Source organism: Ylistrum balloti, unplaced genomic scaffold (genome assembly GCF_031769215.1).
Source record: "Ylistrum balloti isolate Yb309-2 unplaced genomic scaffold, AGI_CSIRO_Ybal_v1 Utg370038, whole genome shotgun sequence".
Lineage (NCBI taxonomy): Eukaryota > Metazoa > Mollusca > Bivalvia > Pectinida > Pectinidae > Ylistrum > Ylistrum balloti.
This window is the reverse complement of record NW_026782097.1, coordinates 2,908,778-2,928,527: the sequence shown is the minus strand read 5'-3', so window position 1 is coordinate 2,928,527 and position 19,750 is coordinate 2,908,778. Positions and strand designations below refer to the sequence as shown.

The window sequence follows — 19,750 nt, the reverse complement described above, 5'->3', positions numbered from 1 at the left end:
GGTGTGTTCTGCATTCCATGTAACGTCATATTGACAAATAAATGACGTATCGACATAGAATTTGTTTTTTCACTCACGATGTCTTCAGTTTGAGGAAATATAAAACTTAAACTATGTTGATGACAAATACCTAAAACAAACTATGTTTATGACAAATACCTTATGTTTACAAATACCTAAAACAAACTATGTTTATGACAAATACCTAAATACCTAAAACAAACTATGTTTATGACATAACAAACTATGTTTATGACTTAAATACCTAAAACAAACTATGTTTATGACAAATACCTAAAACAAATTATGTTTATGACAAACTATGTTTATGACAAATACCTAAAACAAACTATGTTTATGACTTAAATACCTAAACAAACTATGTTTATGACAAATACCTAAAACAAACTATGTTTATGACAAATACCTTAAACAAAGTATGTTTATGACTTAAATACCTAAAACAAACTATGTTTATGACAAATACCTAAAACAAACTGTTTATGACAAATACCTAAAACAAACTATGTTTATGACAAATACCTAAAACAAACTATGTTTATGACAAATACCTAAAACAAACTATGTTTATGACTTAAATACCTAAAACAAACTATGTTTATGACAAATACCTAAAACAAACTATGTTTATGACAAATACCTAAAACAAACTATGTTTATGACAAATACCTTAAACAAAGTATGTTTATGACTTAAATACCTAAAACAAACTATGTTTATGACTTAAATACCTAAAACAAACTATGTTTATGACAAATACCTAAAACAAACTATGTTGATGACTTAAATACCTAAAACAAACTATGTTTATGAAAAATACCTAAAACAAACTATGTTTATGACAAATACCTTAAACAAAGTATGTTTATGACTTAAATACCTAAAACAAACTATGTTTATGACAAATACCAGGGCCCGTATTCATGAAACCGCTCTGATGCTGAAGCATGAATTTTGTGCTAAAGCCTTATGTCTTGTTTAAGTTAAAAATTGATAAATAAGGCTGATTTTACCAAAGATTTATAAACAATTTTGAAAGGACTTCAAGTCAAAGTTATATTCCATGTTTATATTTGACATTTGTATTATTTAATATGATTTAGGTGAATTATAAAAAAAAGTTTGCTTGAGCACAAAATCTATGCTTGAGCATGAGAATGGTTTCGTGAATACGGGCCACGCGTATGTTTTTAGAGATCTACCTAGGTATTGAAATGTAAACCACGTGATACCATCATCACTGAAATTGTCATAACATAAATGTCACTATTCAACAAGCCTCTCCAATTTCAAAACGAAACTAATCTTTGGAACAAAATCTGAAATGAATCAAGAATATAGCCATGTGATTTAGAAGGTTCTCTTATTTAGTTTTTCATGGTTTGAACTGCATACAAGTCATTGATCAATAAATATTCGTGCAACATTAGCATGGAGAGCAACGATACATACATTTTAATTGAACGTGTTTATACCATACGTTTTCCCATTTTCTTGTGCTTTATTTAAAATTATCATTACAAGATAACCGACATTTATTATTAATATACTGAAAGAATAAAGAAACGCAGGGAAATATTTATTCCGATATTTTAAAAACGCGTTCTCCAAATAAAGTGAAACTTTGTGGATTGAGTAATTAGGTCATATTACACATTGTCATGTATCGAAAATTTAGTCACGGTACAGTAAGCAGCTCTGGTAAATGGAGGAAGGAAAAACCAAGAATCTCGTGTACCGTGTTGTTCTGGTCTCATGCAGCGTTGGTCAAGTCACTCTTCGTTAGTCTTTATACAGACCAACTGCTTCCCTAAAATTAATTGAGAACTGATTCGTTTTAAGAATGGCACAACTCACAGACGTTCAGAGGGGTCAGGCCATTCAGATGCTGATGCAAGGACAGCTGCAAAATCAGGTTGCTAGGCACTTTGGTGTTAATATTTCCACCATAGAATGTCTTGTAAGACGTCTTCGGGAAACTGGGCGATCAACCTAGGTCAGGACGTCGTCTCTCATGTGCGTAATCGGCGCCTTACTGCCGTTGAGAGTGCACTTAATGTTCGTGGAAATCATGGGCGTCCTATAAGTTCAAAAACTGTAAGGAATCGATTACGAGAAGTTGGTGCAAGAGCACGTCGCCCCTACGTAGGTCCACACCTTACCCCTGCTCGACGTCAGCGTCGTATGGCCTGGGTCGCTGCACATGCTCCACGACGGTTTCCACTGAGGTAGTGGAGACAAGTTTTCTTTACGGATGAGTCTCGATTCTGTCTTTATCGATCTGACGGCCCTCAACGTGTCTACCGACGTCGTGGCGAACGTTTTACGGACGCTTGCGTTGTAGAGAGGGATAGAATTGGGGGCGGTTCAGTAATGGTGTGGGGAGGAATCTCACACGGGTTAAAATCACAATTGGTTGTTATTGATGGCAATTTAACAGCAGCTAAGTATAGAGATGAGATCCTCCGACCCCATGTTATCCCTTTCTTAGAGCAGTATAATCTAACCCTCCAGCAGGATAATGCTAGGCCCCACGTAGCAAGGATTTGCCAAGTCTTTTTGGCCAACAACAACATTCAACCACTAGATTGGCCGCCATATAGCCCTGATTTGTCCCCGATCGAGCATCTTTCGGACCAGTTGGATAGACAGGTTCGAAAGCGCCAGCCATCCCCTGCTACTCGAAAGCAATTGACCAGAGCTCTCATTGAAGAGTGGGATAAAATCCCCATAAGACGGATTAACGCTCTCATGAACTCTATGACCAGAAGAATAACGGCCGTGACCACAGCAAACGGCAGACACACAAGATATTGATGACTTTAATTTCAAAATCCTATGGGTCCATTCAATTTAATCGTTAGTACCTCTAAACCAATTGTCAGATGCAAAATACAGACTTTGGAAATTTTTAAGATTTAATTTATCTGTAAGTATACAAAATTTCGTTTTAAATGAAGCCCGATATCATATTTAATTTCTGGTTTAAAGTTCACCCTGCGTTTCTCTATCCTTTTAGTATATATTGATGCTTTATTGTGTAATGCGTGGAATCTGAAGTTTTTGAATGAATTGGTAGGGGGTGGTGGTTAATGACGTCACCAACAATCGTCACATAAACCTTTAAGTGTGTGGAACGCCTGCTAGCGACATATCCTACAGGTACAAGTAAGGCCACAGTCAGGTAAGAAATCTAATCAAATTCATGATTTCCAGATTTACGGAGACAGGTTTTGTTGCTAACACGTTACCATAAGTTTTAAAATCAATTTAGATTACAGGAATATAAAAAGGGGGATGCATGAAAGGATTTGTTGTTACTCGTTATTCAAGGTTGTCTGTTTTGGGGCATTTATGGTAACTGTTTTGAAATATACACACATAGATATATAAATTATATATTTGATACTTGATATGTTATACACAACTGGGATGACGTCATCAAATTAAGATGATAATGTCTTTATGAAATCTTCATAGGACGTGTTTATGGAGAAATACAGATTTATCCATTTACCAATTGAGTCCAATCTTGGTGTTATTTGTAGAACTCCGAAAGTTCAAGTCTGCAGGGGTCTTCGTCACACGTTTACTGAACGCCCCAAAAATTTAATAAAAGTATGTTAAACTTATGTTTAAGCATTACAGTATACGTGAAATGCCAATCACATGAATGAAAATATGTATTTATAAACTTTAAAAGCACACTCCATATATATTTGAAGTACTGAACTTGTCCGCAAAATCGAAAACTGGTAAAATTGTTATTGTGACATCAGATCGAAACAGAACCAAAATGAGAAAAATGGAAGTCTTCATTTTTCTCTTTGAAAAGGAGAAATGCTGTATACATTCATTATTTGCAAACATGTGATGTTAAGATAACGGAAAACGAAGGAAAGTAAATCTGGTAGATAAAACGGTAAAGTTAAACGAAGGGAAGTAACTCTGATAGAACAGGACAGATATATCAGTTCTGACACATCCAGAGATGAAGGCTTGGAGTCAAAATGACATTTGGCAAATTGCGATGGAAGTTTTTGGTGATAAATAAGTGTTATAAGTGTTTCTTTATCTTTCTGTAAAATTGGACAGTGTTTCATCATTGTTTCATATCAGGTTGTATTGTGATGATCTTGAGACACTAACTGAAAATTCAAACTATCGAAACTTTGTTTCTATACCTAACAGTTTGTTTGGTGTATTCAGTCCTTGTTTACCTGACGTAGAAATTACGCTGAGCTATCGAGGTATTTTTAACCAAGGGTTCTTGCTTTAAATGTCACTATTGTGCCAGGTACAGCTCATACAGCCGAAAAAAACCATGACACCTAATTTCGAATTGTTGAAGCCTTGACTAAACGACAACGAAAATGTTTCCATTGAATGCAGGGTTAGGGATGCATTTGACGTCCTGGCAGAACTGGAGCACAAAATGTCTTCCTTTTCAAAACAAGGAAATCCTATAAACATGCATTTCATGCATATCAAGACTGACGATGCACAAAACTCGTTGGGTTTACAGTCGTACATGTACCATAGACATTATATGAAAACTACAATAAAAATTTAAGAAGTGTATTAGCCTTAATACAAAGCTGGTAACCATGTGCGAAACTAAGGCATACTATTTATACATTGACAAAAAGACTTAATCCAGTAATTTAATTTTCAATGATTGTGAAAGAAACCGATTCATATACACGTCATCTATTACTGTATTGTTTATCGAATCACCGATCGTATCATATACCGTTAATTAATCGATCACTTCTTTTAATAACTTGTTCCTCACATGCATATCTTACATCCGTACGTGTTCAGTAGGAACATAGATCACTGGGATCGTCAGTAATTTTGTAATCATCAAAGTTTGCTTTCTAAAATGTACCAGAAAGAGGTCCAGCTGAAGCTATTTGTTCGTCACAAAAATAACATCATAAAAACGGTATAAAAGTTTATTTAAATCGTTATATCGTATACATTTTTAAACGTCATATTTCCATCATGAAAACTAGAAATCTAATATGGCACTCATCAGAAATGAACAGCACATTTAAACAACTCTCATTTTATCGTGTTTCATTTGTATTCACAGACAGCAATCATATCGTTTTGATCGAAAAAAGATTTAATTTTACAAAGATATTGAAAATAAAAAAGAATCGAACCAGACATCAATATTTAATTTCTGCCGGTCGAAAACCTGAGTTAATACCATTTATAAATAATCATGCTTAGTTAAGGTAGCAGGAAACAGTAAATATGCATTTTTCCTGAAATCATTGGTCATGTTTGAGATATACAGGCATAGCAGTTTGGTTATGAAAAATACATCATATATATATATTTATACATTACATTAATAGTAGAGAGATAAAATTTGTGTAAATCAAAACTTTCCTCTGATTTCTGACATGTGACTGTCGTGGTTACCAATTGAAAAATGCTAAAAATGCAAAAATACTCCTTTTTCAAACCTAACATTACAACTTTATAGAAGAAAATTATTTCTGAACACCTGTCTTAAAATCAACAACAATGTCAAGGTAATAAACTATTAACATTTCAGCAAATTCCAACTCGGAAATCCTTCACAACATAACCACGTGTAAACACTATGAAAATTTCATTTCCTGTAAAGCTAGTTTTTGGTGCGTAGACACAGATTCGAGACTTCCCACATAGTAATCTCCAACACAAAGCTAAAATATTATTCTGAAAATGATGAAATCCCACATTGTCCACTTCAACATGACAAGACCAATTTTAGCAAGGATTTATATTTTAAGATTAACAAGTTAAAACTATAATGGGGTAATCCAATGAACAAAAATACCAGCCATGGTCACACCGAGAAACTGTGTACTGCTACCTAACCTTAATCGTACAAAAACTTCTACAGCTGATTCTAAATAATCACATTCATTTTGTCCAAGAATTGCTGTACTGTTTGGCTACTTCTTAAAGTAATATGGATTCCCATTGTTCTGTTTACGTTCCCCGTGACAAATAAAAGCAAATTAGAAAGGTCAGTCTGACACATTATAATCAGTTCTCTTTTGAAAAAAGTTGCAAGGGTGAAATATTTTCGGGTTTACGAGAAACTCGAACCAAAAAAGAGGAAAGAGGCACATTTGATTAAAGTCATGGTTTTCAATATTATTCTATCAGCAGCAAAATTATAACCATTCCAAATAACTTTCAAAATTGCGACAACTGAGTTGTATGTAAATGAAATAAATTACATCATAATTTGGATATCAAACTAGTTAATTACAGGCCGATATAATGCAGATATAGACAACATGAAATGGACGGTAGGCGACCCAAACCAGAGGGGCAAAATATCGGAGACAAACTTGAAGGGACATCCGAAATGAATTGAGCTTAAACATACAACTGTTTCACAACCATTCATAATTACTACGTCCTTAAGTGCTAGTTCGAGCACTGTAAAAAAATATTAGATCCCACTGAGAGCAAACCAATGTATCAATCAGAAAAGCATAAGGCACTGCTTCAGGTACCTTTACATCAGATATCAATGATAATTTGACAGCGATAACCATTTTCAAAAAAGTATACATATATGAAAGGTAAGTATCAACACCTTCAACAAATCCCCGCTATTAAGTCAATCAAAATATATTTAAATATATATTTCATTTAATGACACCGTATGCGAAAAGAGAAAACGGAATGACAAATGTCTATGTACATCGATGTTCTGTTTTTATAAGTAACAGAAGTCGTCATAGGAAAATACTATAACCCTACTATCCCTCGTGGCTATTAATGTTCGCGTTTTCGCCAAATCAAGTTGGTAGCAACTGATAATTTCGCGGTTTACTGGGTTCATATACTTGAACTTATTGCTTCCCAGAATAGGAATTTATTTTGCAGATATTAATTAATTTCAGCTTATTTAATGTTTCAGTGAATATCATCTAAGTTAGTAACATTTACAGATTGACAGTACTAATGGATAGTCTGATATAATAAAAAAAATCACAAGGAGATGCGTCCATTTGTGATAGATATGCATACGTCCTTCGTCATGGGGCGATACTTTTCAGTTTCGATGTCTAGGTAATAAATTGGTTCATCAATATGAACAACATCAAATCCCTCTTTTTGAAGGTTTGATTTTCTTTGTTTAAATGTTGACGTTATTTCGAACTCCTTTTGCAAACGCAGGAACCGTGGTCTGGCATATGTTGGAAGTAGTTCCTTGCATTGATTCAAAATTACCATGAGTTCATCATCGGAGAGAGCAGATCGTTCCGAGTCTTTGTGACAGACAGCTACCATGCCCGCCCGCCCTTCATTTCCTACGAAAAAAAGGAGTCACAATATCATCAGCATATCTTATTTTCACACTACCGTAATATTTATATAACAACAGCATCAATAACTTAGTCGTAACATAGTCAAACATAGTAACCGCCAAAATGTTAAGCATATTGTATATCTATTGAATATGTCGAGACCTTATTTTAGCGCATTGTCGCCATTCGCAAACTAGCGCAAAGGTGAATTTTGGCATCTGCAATGATCATATATCAACATTATGTTGCAATAAACAGGTTTTAGCACGATAGTACAGCGCGAGAAGAGCTAGAATATTACTACCGCCAAACTACCTAGACAGCAGGTAATTTTATCTATCTTAATACTATTTACAACTTAGCTTGTACAAAATTTATACAACTTTTCGGACATGTCAACTTTCAGAACAAAATATGATATATCATTTGTTAATACATTATTTACAAATGTCCCAGTTTGCCTTGATTTTATAGAATAAAGTCTCGCATTATGCATAGAATCTGCTCTGTTTACATTTTTAAGTAACATATATAAGTATTGAAAATTATTTGAAATTGTTGGAGAACTTGAAGTTATGTATTGCTTGACTGAATTTTTTACCTGTATATTTTTGCAGAAATTTATTGGTGAAATTATTATTGCGGTAATTGAATAATTTACCCTTCCGAACGTTATTTAAAATACTACCAATCAATTCTGGACTCATAGTGAACTGTCTGCCAAATACTGAAACTTCCGCAAATAAGTTAAGAATTTCAACCAAATGAGGTCACCTCAATCCAGACAAGCAATACATTATCTTGTTAAGTGATAATTGACTCAAATTAATTGACAAAAAATATTACACAAAATATTTAGATATTTTTTTTTACAGAAATCTTATTTCATTTCGAATGTTTTATACATACATAATATTTTTGATAACAGACTCGAGGGAAATGACATGTTATTGATGTCACTTCAGGAAATTGGTTTGGTGGAAGAAAACAAGAAACTTGCTATACCTTTCAAGACCATGCTTTATCCGTCTAATTCCATTGATATAAATCCACATTCTTCTTTTATATAGAACAATTAAAGCACATTAACAGTCTTCACACGACTGACTATACCTACCTGGTATCAATACCCCGTAACAACAAGCATCACACAGAAAATCCACACTCGACACGACATTTGATACCTCTGTTGTAGAAACGTTCTCGCCTTTCCACCTAAAACAAAAAATCCAGTCATCATACATTAACGACAACATAATGATAGAAATCCTACGAAAAGAACACGAGCTATCGATGATAAAGCCCAACCTATATATGGGAAATATTCTATATGTGTATATCATGGTCAAAATTGTAAAGACACAGATGAATATCACCATTCAATACCATTTACAATACAACGTGTTAAAATAAAGAAAATTGTTCAATGGCTTCCATGAAACTACTTTCTTTGTCTATAAGTAGCGTTTCTTTGTTTCTCCGATCGTATACATGAACAAGGATGTTGATAACATATCGATATTCCCCCATGTTTTTGATAAACTAGTATTCTGTCATCTGATCAACATTTCATTAATACACACGATAAACTTTAGCTTTCTTTTCAACATTTTATTTTGTTGACTCCTTGGGTTACCCTATCATGGAATTTGAGAGTTTTATCTAGAAAATCAGTTTCGAATGAAACAGTGTTTATCACACTGCGATACTTGAGTTTGTTGATTTGGGTATTTTATACTTACCTAAATGTGTCACCCACTCTATCGTGGAAATAAGTAAAATATTCCTTGTCAACATAGAGAAGATCTCCAGCATTAACGTAGATGTCGCCTTGCTTGAAAACGTTTTTGAGAAGCTTCTTTTCATTCGCTGCTTTCTGATTTTTGTAACCCTCAAATGTTACATCTTTGCCCAGCGGAATCACCAAAAGGCCAACTTCATCTGTTTATGACAAAATTGTACAAACTATACACCAGTGAGTTGCAAATTTTAATACCACTTTAAATGAGATAGAAAAGAGCTAAATAATTAATTGAATTGATCATACAGCCGTTGCGTCCTTTTAGGTGTCGTCAATGATGTTAAGGACCTAAACTGTTATAACCACGGAAGACGACTAAGGAAAATACAAATTAGTTGATGTAAATATCAGAAGTCAGATGGAGAGGCACAGCAGCCCCAAAATTCAATAAGAAATGTTCATTATTGAATAATTTCAAAAGATAGTGAAGTCAATGTGTATATCATGCACAGAGCCAGTATACGAAAGAATTAAAACGCGGGAGACAAGTTACATCAAACCTCGGGAACTAAAAGCCCACAATTAACATATTGAATCTTTGATCTGTTGACAAGTAGGACTTTATATTATGTCATGTCTCTCATTAAAAACTACAACAAATGTTTTTTTAAAGAGAATATTTCATTCTGAATAGTATTAAGATTTGTAATTACAAAAATCACGTGATAACTATATGACATCATTATAGACTACGTTATGTCAACGCTTTTAACGTTTCCTCACAGATATGTTAAGACGGTTCTTTTATAGAGAAACCCTATCAGTAAATGAACGAAAATAACACCAACAAACAAACAAAACAAAATAAAAACAACGAAGAAAACATCAATTTGTCAACAGCATCTTAATTCAAACTGAGATTTCGATAAATCTAGGGTGAAATATGAACAAAAGAAAACATTACATGGTTTAAAGAGGAAACATCTTTGATCAGAAAAATTTTAATTTTTCATTGGCTACTCGAATGATTTAATAGTGACAATATGATTTATCTTATTATTATGCAGTGTAAAGTTCAAAAGAATATTCTCCTTTATAACTACTCGTTGTTCTACTTACAGTAGAAATCACGATAAAGTTAATTAATGTATTATGTTTGTACCTTGCTCCAAAGTATATATGGCACGTGTTGTATCATAAAACTATCCTTAGTATGCAAGAATGTGATTTTCTCGTCATTCGAGCAAAACCATATATACACAATGCAGCACAGCACTCTCACGATAGTAGCTATAAGTACAATACACAAATAATCTATCAATATCATGTCAGTAAGTACAGGTCCAGTCAGTATACTGTAAAGTCATACATTTTTGTGGGGCTGAAATTTTGTGGTTTCTCTATAAAAATACTGTTTACAAGGATAACTGTAAAGTCATACATTTTTGTGGGGCTGAAATTTTGTGGTTTCTCTATAAAAATATGTTACTCGTACTTACACTTCATGTCAATTTCAAACCGCTTATAATTTCGTGATAGAGAATATCCATGCATAATCAAACAAGTCAGACATACCTGCCCCACATGGTATACACAGCCCATCATCTCCACGATTCGGTTCATCCTTGTGAACATCATACTTTACAAAAGTACAAGGCACAATTTTTCTCTGAATATGGAATTGAAAAGAGAAATGAATTGGCAACAAAGAAAATATGTCATCTGTGAGCAAACGGCACTGAATTAAAACGCCGTTTCCCAGGCTGTTTTTTGCAAACAATGATATTTTTAAAATATAGAAATGTTTATTTTTGACAAACGTGAAACATTTTGACCTTTCATTAGAATGAATGAAATCGGACTCCAGAAATATCAACAATCTAAAAAAATGAAACAATTTAATGAAATTTAGTGCATCCAGTGGTGAGAAAATTAACGTTAGGGCAAGGCAGATTTGGCCAAACAAACTTTGATCACTCAAGACGGAGAATAGTGCTGTCATATGCAGAGTACTTTATATTTTCATAAGTGCTTTTAACTGAGGCTTCACTTTTTTCAAGAGAGGCTAGTATATATAAATAGTATAGCTCCGAATGACCTCAATTATTCCTTTTTCCTGATGTTTAAGTGTTAGATGCACAGGCAATTATTATAAAGGAACAAAATTGTTGTAGTGTTAGAGATATTATTAGACCTCAATTATTCCTTTTTCCTGATGTTTATTCCTGTAGTGTTTATTATATATATAATACGATCACATTTCCTGGCATCCATGTAAAAATGGCCAAGACAATTATTATAAAATCTGGGTTTTGCTGCTTTTCCACCAAAAATTGTTGTAGTTTTAACGTCTTATCAGCGTTAAGTGCCAGGCGTTTTTTTTCCTTGTCTGCAGCTGTCGTCTGCCCGAACCGCCCAGCCATTTTTGATCCGAGTCAAATAGGCGCTTCGTGTAGGGGAAACAACTCGTACTAGATAATAGCAACTTCTAGGATTCACTCTAGCCAATATTCCGACACGGAACAGAATGTGAATATCGCCAATCTGTGATTTGAAATTACGAAGTGACGCCTTTCAGAGATAATGGATCGAAGTACAAATTGTGTGCACTGTCCATCAATATGTTATTTTGTGTTACAAATTGTGTGCACTGTCCATCAATATGTTATTTTGTGTTATGTGTATGCACAAGTATGTACATATATATATATAGTATACTGTATGTATGTATGGGTGTATGATGGTGTGTACGTGAGGGTGTATATAGATACATCATGAGAATGGGTATTTAAGTTTTTGTATGTCAGTAATTGAATTTTAACAATTATATAAATAAATCTTGCTAAAAATAATTATGTTATAAGAAGTGAAAGTGATGAATGTAGAATGAGAGCCCTCTTGTGTGATGGCAATATTTTGTAAAGGAGGTTGAACCCAGAGCTCTTCAACTCTGGCAGCCCCTAATAATGATTGCTGAGCTGAGGGATTAAAAAAAATAAATAAATAGTACAGCTCTGCTTTTAGAGGCATCACTTGAGGTAAGCAAGATAATAGTGTATGCTTATATCCATGCAGTCTTGTTTATCTGCCCTTATTTCGTTGACATACAAAACCGTTAAGAATTGATGGTTTTGTGGAATGAATGGTTTTGACCAATCAGACGTTACGGTAATCATGACAAAAATCTGGAAATGAGAGCAGATGTCCAAACAGTATGCACTTTCAATGTTCATTCACGTATTAGCTAGGACGAACAATGTCTGGAAGTGATTTTACTTGCATGAATTTCATTCAGAAACAATGAAGAATTTAGGAGTGTATCATATTAGCAAGTCGGATCTCGATTTTGGCTCAGATAATGCTAAAATGGTACGCACGTATATTAAAGGATAAATTCAAATTATGACTTCAAGAGAATTTACACAAATGAACAAACACCATGATAAACGCAAATCTTGTCAGGTACTATGTCGGAATACTTGCTGGTGATGTCATTGTGGTTTACCAACCTACTTTCAAACATTTCAGAATGAAAATATGTCATATGAAACAAGTGATTCAAGAAACAATATCATTAGAGAGAATCTAACATTCTTTGGTCATCTAAAAGGACTTTTACATATCCTACCAGCAATGGTGAACTCCTTCCACAGGCGCCGAATTTGTTAAAAAGGTTGATGAAACCGACAGGCATTTCAGTGGCGGCGTAAAATTCCACCATGTTGGGCACAGCGAATCGGCGCTGAAATTCCGCCCATACATCACGTCGAAGACCGTTACCAATAGCATGCTTCACACAGTGTTTCTTATCGTCAGCAGACTGTAAGAAGATGCAAAAACAAAAGACTTGTTGCTTTTTCGCACAAAATCATTCAAAATTTAATATATTTTTCCCCAATCAATTACTTTATATACATCGTACGATAGCTTCTCCAAATAGGCAAGAACAGAAAAAAAATATACTAGTCACTCATTTTCCCTCTTAGGAAGTCAGACACAAATAATATGATATTGCCATTAATTCTCGGAATTCCATATTTTACATTGAACGACTAAAAAGCATTATATGTTTATTCTGTAGTTATATTTTTATATACAAATGCTTTATAAAATATGGTTCGTATTTGCAATTATTATAGGTTTGGCTCTGACAGAAGAATTTTAATGGGACAGAAGCGAGTGAAAAAAAATAAAGAAAATACCAACATGTCAACACAATCATAATCCAAACTCTGACTCCATAAGACTTGGGTTTAATATGGACAAAAGAAGGGTGTTTCGGAAGATTTAGCGTCTTCTGCTTCATCATATTTCAGATTATTATCGATGGCGTATTTGGTCAGCTGGTACTAATATAAACCAGTGTAATAAAATTTCCTACCCTATAGATTTTCAATTGATTATCAAACTTAAATACAAAAAACATTTCTCATTAAAATGCTAGCGTCCATAACGATTCAAAACGTTTTCTCTGATTAAAGACATGACAGTCACCTGATTTGTTTCAATTTTTAGGCATCAAACGAACATTCTTCACGACCACAGACAGTAAATGACACTTATGCTTGAAAACACGTTGTCCTATCCTTGAAAATAACACAATACAAACCACTAGTTAAATTAGAATCAGGATTTTCTTTAAATAATCACTACACTATTTTGCAAAACGTGCCGCCACCAGTAACGAGTTGACGAAATGATATTGCTGAAACACGGTCATCTTGAAAACCATAGCTGGTCGACACCCAAGGTCAACGATATTCAACAAGCTTGTTTCGAGCAACCTGGCGATGTCTTATATTTCATGAAATCTCGACCATTCAAACGGACCATACAAGTCGTCACCAGGATAATTATTTATCACAAATAGACATCATTTATAGTATAAATCCTTGGTATTATACCGAAATCACTCCTAACTCAGGGCTCTCACACCCCATTTTGGGACTGGGGCCCGGGGCCCTTAGAATTGGGAAAAATAGCGGCGTTTTCCTTATAATTGGGAAAACTTGGGGTCTAAATAGGTAAAAAAGATACTATTTTGCATATTCGGCCCAAATCTGTCAGATCGAGAGCCCTGTTAAATAAACTAGCATACCTCTGGCGTGTTTACCAGGTAACGCAATAATTCTCCAACATAGTGAATGATGGTCACGTTGTGTTTCCGACAGTCGTCCCAGAAACGTGTGGCTGAAAACCTCTCTCTCAATACAACCGTTGCGCCTGTAAAAATAACACGACTCCTGAATATTTGAGTCAGAGATTTTTTCTATGTAAAATTTCATTTTAAATATATGTTGGTAATAATCCTCCAATTTCAGCAGAAGAACACGCCAATATTTCTCTATTTACAATATGAAGGATAATTGATGGACTGTGTTTAACCGATGTGTTTCTTATTAACGGTAATGCTTTTCGTTTAGTCCGTTTTATGAAAAAAATATCCTTTTTGCTTCAATCTTTTGGTCAAGCTGCCAAAACATATTTTTGATCGGAAAATTTAATGTTTTACATACCTTTTGTTATGACTGTGCCGATGCCCATTAGAAGTCCAGCGGAGTGGTACATCGGTAAAGGCTCATAAAGAATATCGTCGCTACTTATGTCAAACATCCACATGACGTAGGCACCCCTCAGGGTTTTTGCATGTGTGACTATGGCTGGTTTTGGTAGGCCTGAATAGGACAAAATGAACATAACGATCTAACAGGACTCTCACAACGTTACTAGACAATTGCCATATGTGTTAATATGAATGGAGTTTCTTTCAGATACTTCAATATAGGTTATATGACATAAATATATAAACCATCCATTTCGTCCCTTTGTCTATCAATAACACCCTATAAGCAGAGGTAACATGCTACAAACACCTTAGTCTATCTATTTTGTGTTATGCAGGGTGGACTGATCATGTTCAGTGCAAATTTAGCAAAGCGTCGAAGAGATAGACCTTTTGAAAATCGAAATTTTCTACCGACAGAAAACTCCTCAGACCATTTGATTTGTATAGGACCTTTGTTAGAATATGGAGATAGTATATGAGAACATATAACGATAGGCCAAATTTAAAAGTATTCAACTCGAAGCAGTCAGAATTGTAACTATGGTTACTAGACTAACTAGTCGAGAGACGTTATGTATTTAGAAACTGGCTGGGACCATTTTATTGAAAGAAAACATGAAATAATAAAATTTCATAAAGTTTTCAATGATCAGTGTCCCTCCCTATTAACTAAAATACTCCCCACTAATCATTCTGACAATTTTTTTCTTGTGATACTAGAAACGAAAAAAAATATTTGAAATCAATAGAATGTCGAACTATACTCTATAAGGGTTAATTTTACCCTCCTCTGTTTACTTATGGTATGGCCTTGGCGACGTTAAGCTAAATCCATCACCAACTATCTTAATACGTTCTGGATATCAGTTACCGTAATCACCTTGGTATATCCCATATTGCTGTAAAACTATATTTGGCCAACACCATGCACAAGTGAGAATAAACGTTTCTTTGGTTTTCATTTGTTTTTTACGAAATTCAAAGCTCTACCTGTATTTGTAACCAGTATGCTAAAATTACTTATTTCTACCAATTCATATTACAATGGTTTACCTCCATGGTATAATGACAATATGCTGCTACATGAAAATCTCGCTATGCCAGATCAATATAATTTAAACAGTTTGACTGTAACCTACAACTTAAAGGAAGTTGAATCCACTATAATGATATATTTCATTTGTATAATCAGTAGTTTTACTTAAACAGTGTACATCATCGACTATAAAACCAGTTTTGTTTGTGACACATGTCAGTTTTTTCGAGGACAGAGTAAAATCTCGAAAATATATTCCTTCACTCAATACACAAAAAAAAGAATATCAGTTCCATATCTGCAAAAATCGCTTCTTCTCCTCAAAACTTTCGGTTCGTCCCAGAAATTTTAAACCACAGAAAAAAAATTGCTATACCATATATTGCAATTTGCTTTTTTTTTTTCGTTTACAAATGAAGTATACCTGTTGTGCCAGACGTGAAAATGTAACAGTTGACAGAGGAGAGATCCAACTCGGACCTTTCTGATGCGTCAACTTTATTAGTTGACATAGAAGAACAGGCTTCTGTAAACGACTTGAACGTGGCCGGAAGTGACGTGTCGTAAGAGTAAAATGAAATTCCTGCGAGGTCATCTTGAATGTCAACTACAGCATCCAGTAAATCTATCCCTGTCAAAAGAGAATTAAATTAGTCCATACGAAGTCGTGAAGTACAATATCTAAATCATTCCTTAATACCCAGAACTTCCGAAATAAAATGATTATCTAGGGAACTCCATTTTTGCCAAATCTAGCAAGCAGCTACAATTCATCTCCTTCCAATGACTTTTCACCGCGTTTGTATGATATTATATAGTTTGCAATTGGTTTGTTTTCGAATACCTAGTACTTACACATATAAAGAACATTAAATTCTAACACTTAGATTCCTTGAGATTCTTTTCATGTCTAATATGATGATACTCTGGAGTAACTTCAATAAATCATTTCGTATTTATTGTTACTGAAGGATTCACAGTCCCCCACATATATGAACATTTAAAAGGGCTACAGAACCTACCTTGGCCTACTATGAGCACTTTGGGCTCGCACACGTTGATGCAGTGCGCCAAAGATTTTGATCGTAAGTTATGGTTGATGAACGCCTGCTGGACGCCAATCTTTTGAAGGCCTGTAATAACAATATCAAATAGCTTGAGTATAAGGTGTTTCAAACACGGAAGTACGCTTACAACTGACCACTAGGGGTTTTGATAAAAGCGGAAATTGGTTCCATATTCTTATGGATTATGTGCCTGCTTTTTAAACAAGTGAAAGTTGTAACATTCCACCATTCAAGCTGAAAATATTACCATATAATTCCCATCCCCAGTTTGCTGATATTCCTAGTCCGCAGGACTTAAGTAAACCCATTATGTATATCACATCTATATATATATATACCTATGTAAGTCCAGATAAGATCCGGTTGGTTGAACATCATTACGGCCACCACGTCCCCCACTTTAAGCCCCATATCCAGTGCCGCACGTGCTACCTGATTAGCTTTCTCCTCGACCTGTCGGTAAGTGTAGGAATTCTCTTGGAACACTAAGAAGACTTTGTTCGGGTACAAGGCGACGGTTCTGTCAAAGTAATCTGCCAATGTTTTCTTGCTTTTTGCCGCCGATTTGAATTCATTTACGCTCGCCATAGCCTTGCGTAGGTAGAACAAATCGTAACGTAGCCACGGCGCAAAGATTTTTATTCCTAAATATATCGTGCCGGAAAGGGCGGCGAGTATTCCCGTTGCTATCAGAAACATCTTGTCTGCTGAAAGAGGAAAACAGTAATAAGATAAGCAATCAATCATAAGCTTAGAAATGGTATATGATTACATACGTATGAGCATCGGGATATTCTGAAATCGATTGCAATATTTTTGTCCATACAGCACAGTATGCAAGGTTAATCACTTCGGGAATCGTCAGTCATTTTAAGGCGGTGGTCTTCATAAAGTGGCTGGTGACAACTTAATTGGAAAACATGCGGGAGGCCAGTTTCATACTAATGAAAATAATTTTAGTAAATTGTCTTCCCCGATAATGCAACAACACAAGAAGATCCGTGACACCAGCTTTCTGGCAAACACATTTGACTGTCCCGGTTAGACATTGATGAACAAAAACTACTAAGGCGGTATTTTCCACGGATTCTGTCGGAAATTTACAGTCTGTTGCTTCAGCCGGAGTAAATAATATACGAGCAATGGTGAAGCGTGGAAAGTGGTTAAGATACTCTTGTCATACACAGTCACTTTGGTTACTAATATTGACACGTATATCAATTTGAATTCAAATCGCTTTCTTCAATGATATACACTGCTACATTTGGCACGGATTTAAGTCTCTTTGGCGATGGACTCTGTTGACTGTCTTTGATGTCCCTAAAACGTCAGTTTTTCTGGTGGACTGTTTTTCTATTAATCTTTTCACGTGTAATTTCAATTAACCTCAAAAAGGTGTGTATCATTTAACCGTCGAAATTTTGGGTTTATCTGTTTTACCTAATGTCTCCAGTAATTTTTTACAATGCGGAGAAGTCAATGGATCATGTCTACATGTCGTGACTTGGTCCCGACTCAACCTTCATGGATATGTTTGTGTGTCAAAATAGTGGACCAAAAAGGATGTCAGACTGTCGTGTCCAGGTAAAGACATTGCATTATGGCGACCCCTATATGACATTGACTGTAACAAGAATTTTGAAGCCGACAATAACGCCGAAAAAGGCATCAATTTTTGCTGGTTTTCAGAATGTTTGTACGCGTTTTATGCAGTAACATAATCATTCCAAAAAAGGTCGGGATATGTTGTTACAAAACAGGTCGAAATAGTAAGCTGTTATATTGTACCAGTACTTTAATCCGAGACATTTCACGTTTTCCAGAGGTCACAAAACAGTGACGCTACATTTTAAAAGTTATGCGACGAGCATCAAATAGCAACAATGTCTATATCTCTACACACCCAGCGTAACTCAGAACAAATCGTTTTGCTCTGGTGAACCCGTTTCACTGATATCACCACCGAAGTACTCTGTCGGTAGCCATTTCAGCGAGTACCCGGAAACTTAACGAATTGGTTAAGAAGAATGTCTAAATGAGAAACATCAATGATTTATATTCAAAATTCAGATTTCCTAAAATTCTTCATCGTACATTTCACTCTATATTTGTACGAAAAATATCAGCGGATTCATAAAACTACCGGTCATTTTTCTTAAACTGACTAGGCTTTGTGGCTATGTACGTAGCCAACGACCTGGCAGCCGCAGCACATGATTTAACGTGACGGTTGCAATTTCATCGAGTACCTGGAAGCTTGTTGAATCAGTTACGACGATTGTCGAAACACCAATAATTATGCATTGCACATTTCATTTTTTTTTCTGTATGTAAAAATATTACTGGATTAATAACACTACCTTTCACTTGTATCGTAAACTGACTAAGCTTTGTGCCTATGTAACATTGTTTACCGACAGCCGACGACCTGATACCAGCGACATATGAGCGAATGTCACATGTAAATGTGTATAACCCGTTGTCGTCCGCACGCGTGTTATCTCTTATTACATCGCATACGTTTGCATTTTTTTTACATTTTAAAAACCCGTGTAAATGTCACCGGGTAATCCTTTCGAGCGGATGATGTGGTTTTCTGTTTGTATACAGAAGGAAAATGTCGGCAGGAGCACATACACTTGTGCAGGCTGAATGTTTGTGATCATAATGTTCTAGTTCGCTGGCTTGATAATCTACTTACTTGGATTTCGAGGTTATATGGCCTCCTTGCACACAAGTACATATGGTCCTACGACTGTACAGCTGGGTGTCACTTTGGTTCTGTACACTTTGCCTGATTCTACACGTCTTAGGGCGTTTCAAGGCCTCCGGGACTAGCTCTGGCTGATGTTTGTAGTGTATACCTACACAGAGCCTAAAACCAGTGGGGCATGTCGCTAAGCCCATTTCAAATGAACCGGTCGATAGTTTACAAAATAAAACACCTTTTGTCGCGACTACATGAGATAACCTCTTATCGTAAAGCTA

General features: G+C 35.1%; 1 protein-coding gene across 1 annotated transcript; it reads right to left on the bottom strand.

The window, feature by feature from the left end:
* Positions 1–7,018: 7,018 nt before the first annotated feature.
* Positions 7,019–19,543, bottom strand: LOC132549021 (long-chain fatty acid transport protein 2-like). Its single transcript, XM_060212931.1, has 11 exons — positions 19,464–19,543; positions 17,101–17,469; positions 16,718–16,828; positions 16,120–16,326; positions 14,610–14,768; positions 14,192–14,316; positions 12,722–12,913; positions 10,669–10,762; positions 9,095–9,293; positions 8,470–8,567; positions 7,019–7,355 (listed from the first exon to the last, which is right to left on the bottom strand). The coding sequence occupies exons 2-11, from the start codon at positions 17,459–17,461 to the stop codon at positions 7,033–7,035; spliced, it is 1,869 nt and encodes a 622-aa protein (XP_060068914.1). The 5' UTR covers positions 17,462–17,469; positions 19,464–19,543; the 3' UTR covers positions 7,019–7,032.
* Between the last annotated feature and the right edge of the window lie 207 nt (positions 19,544–19,750).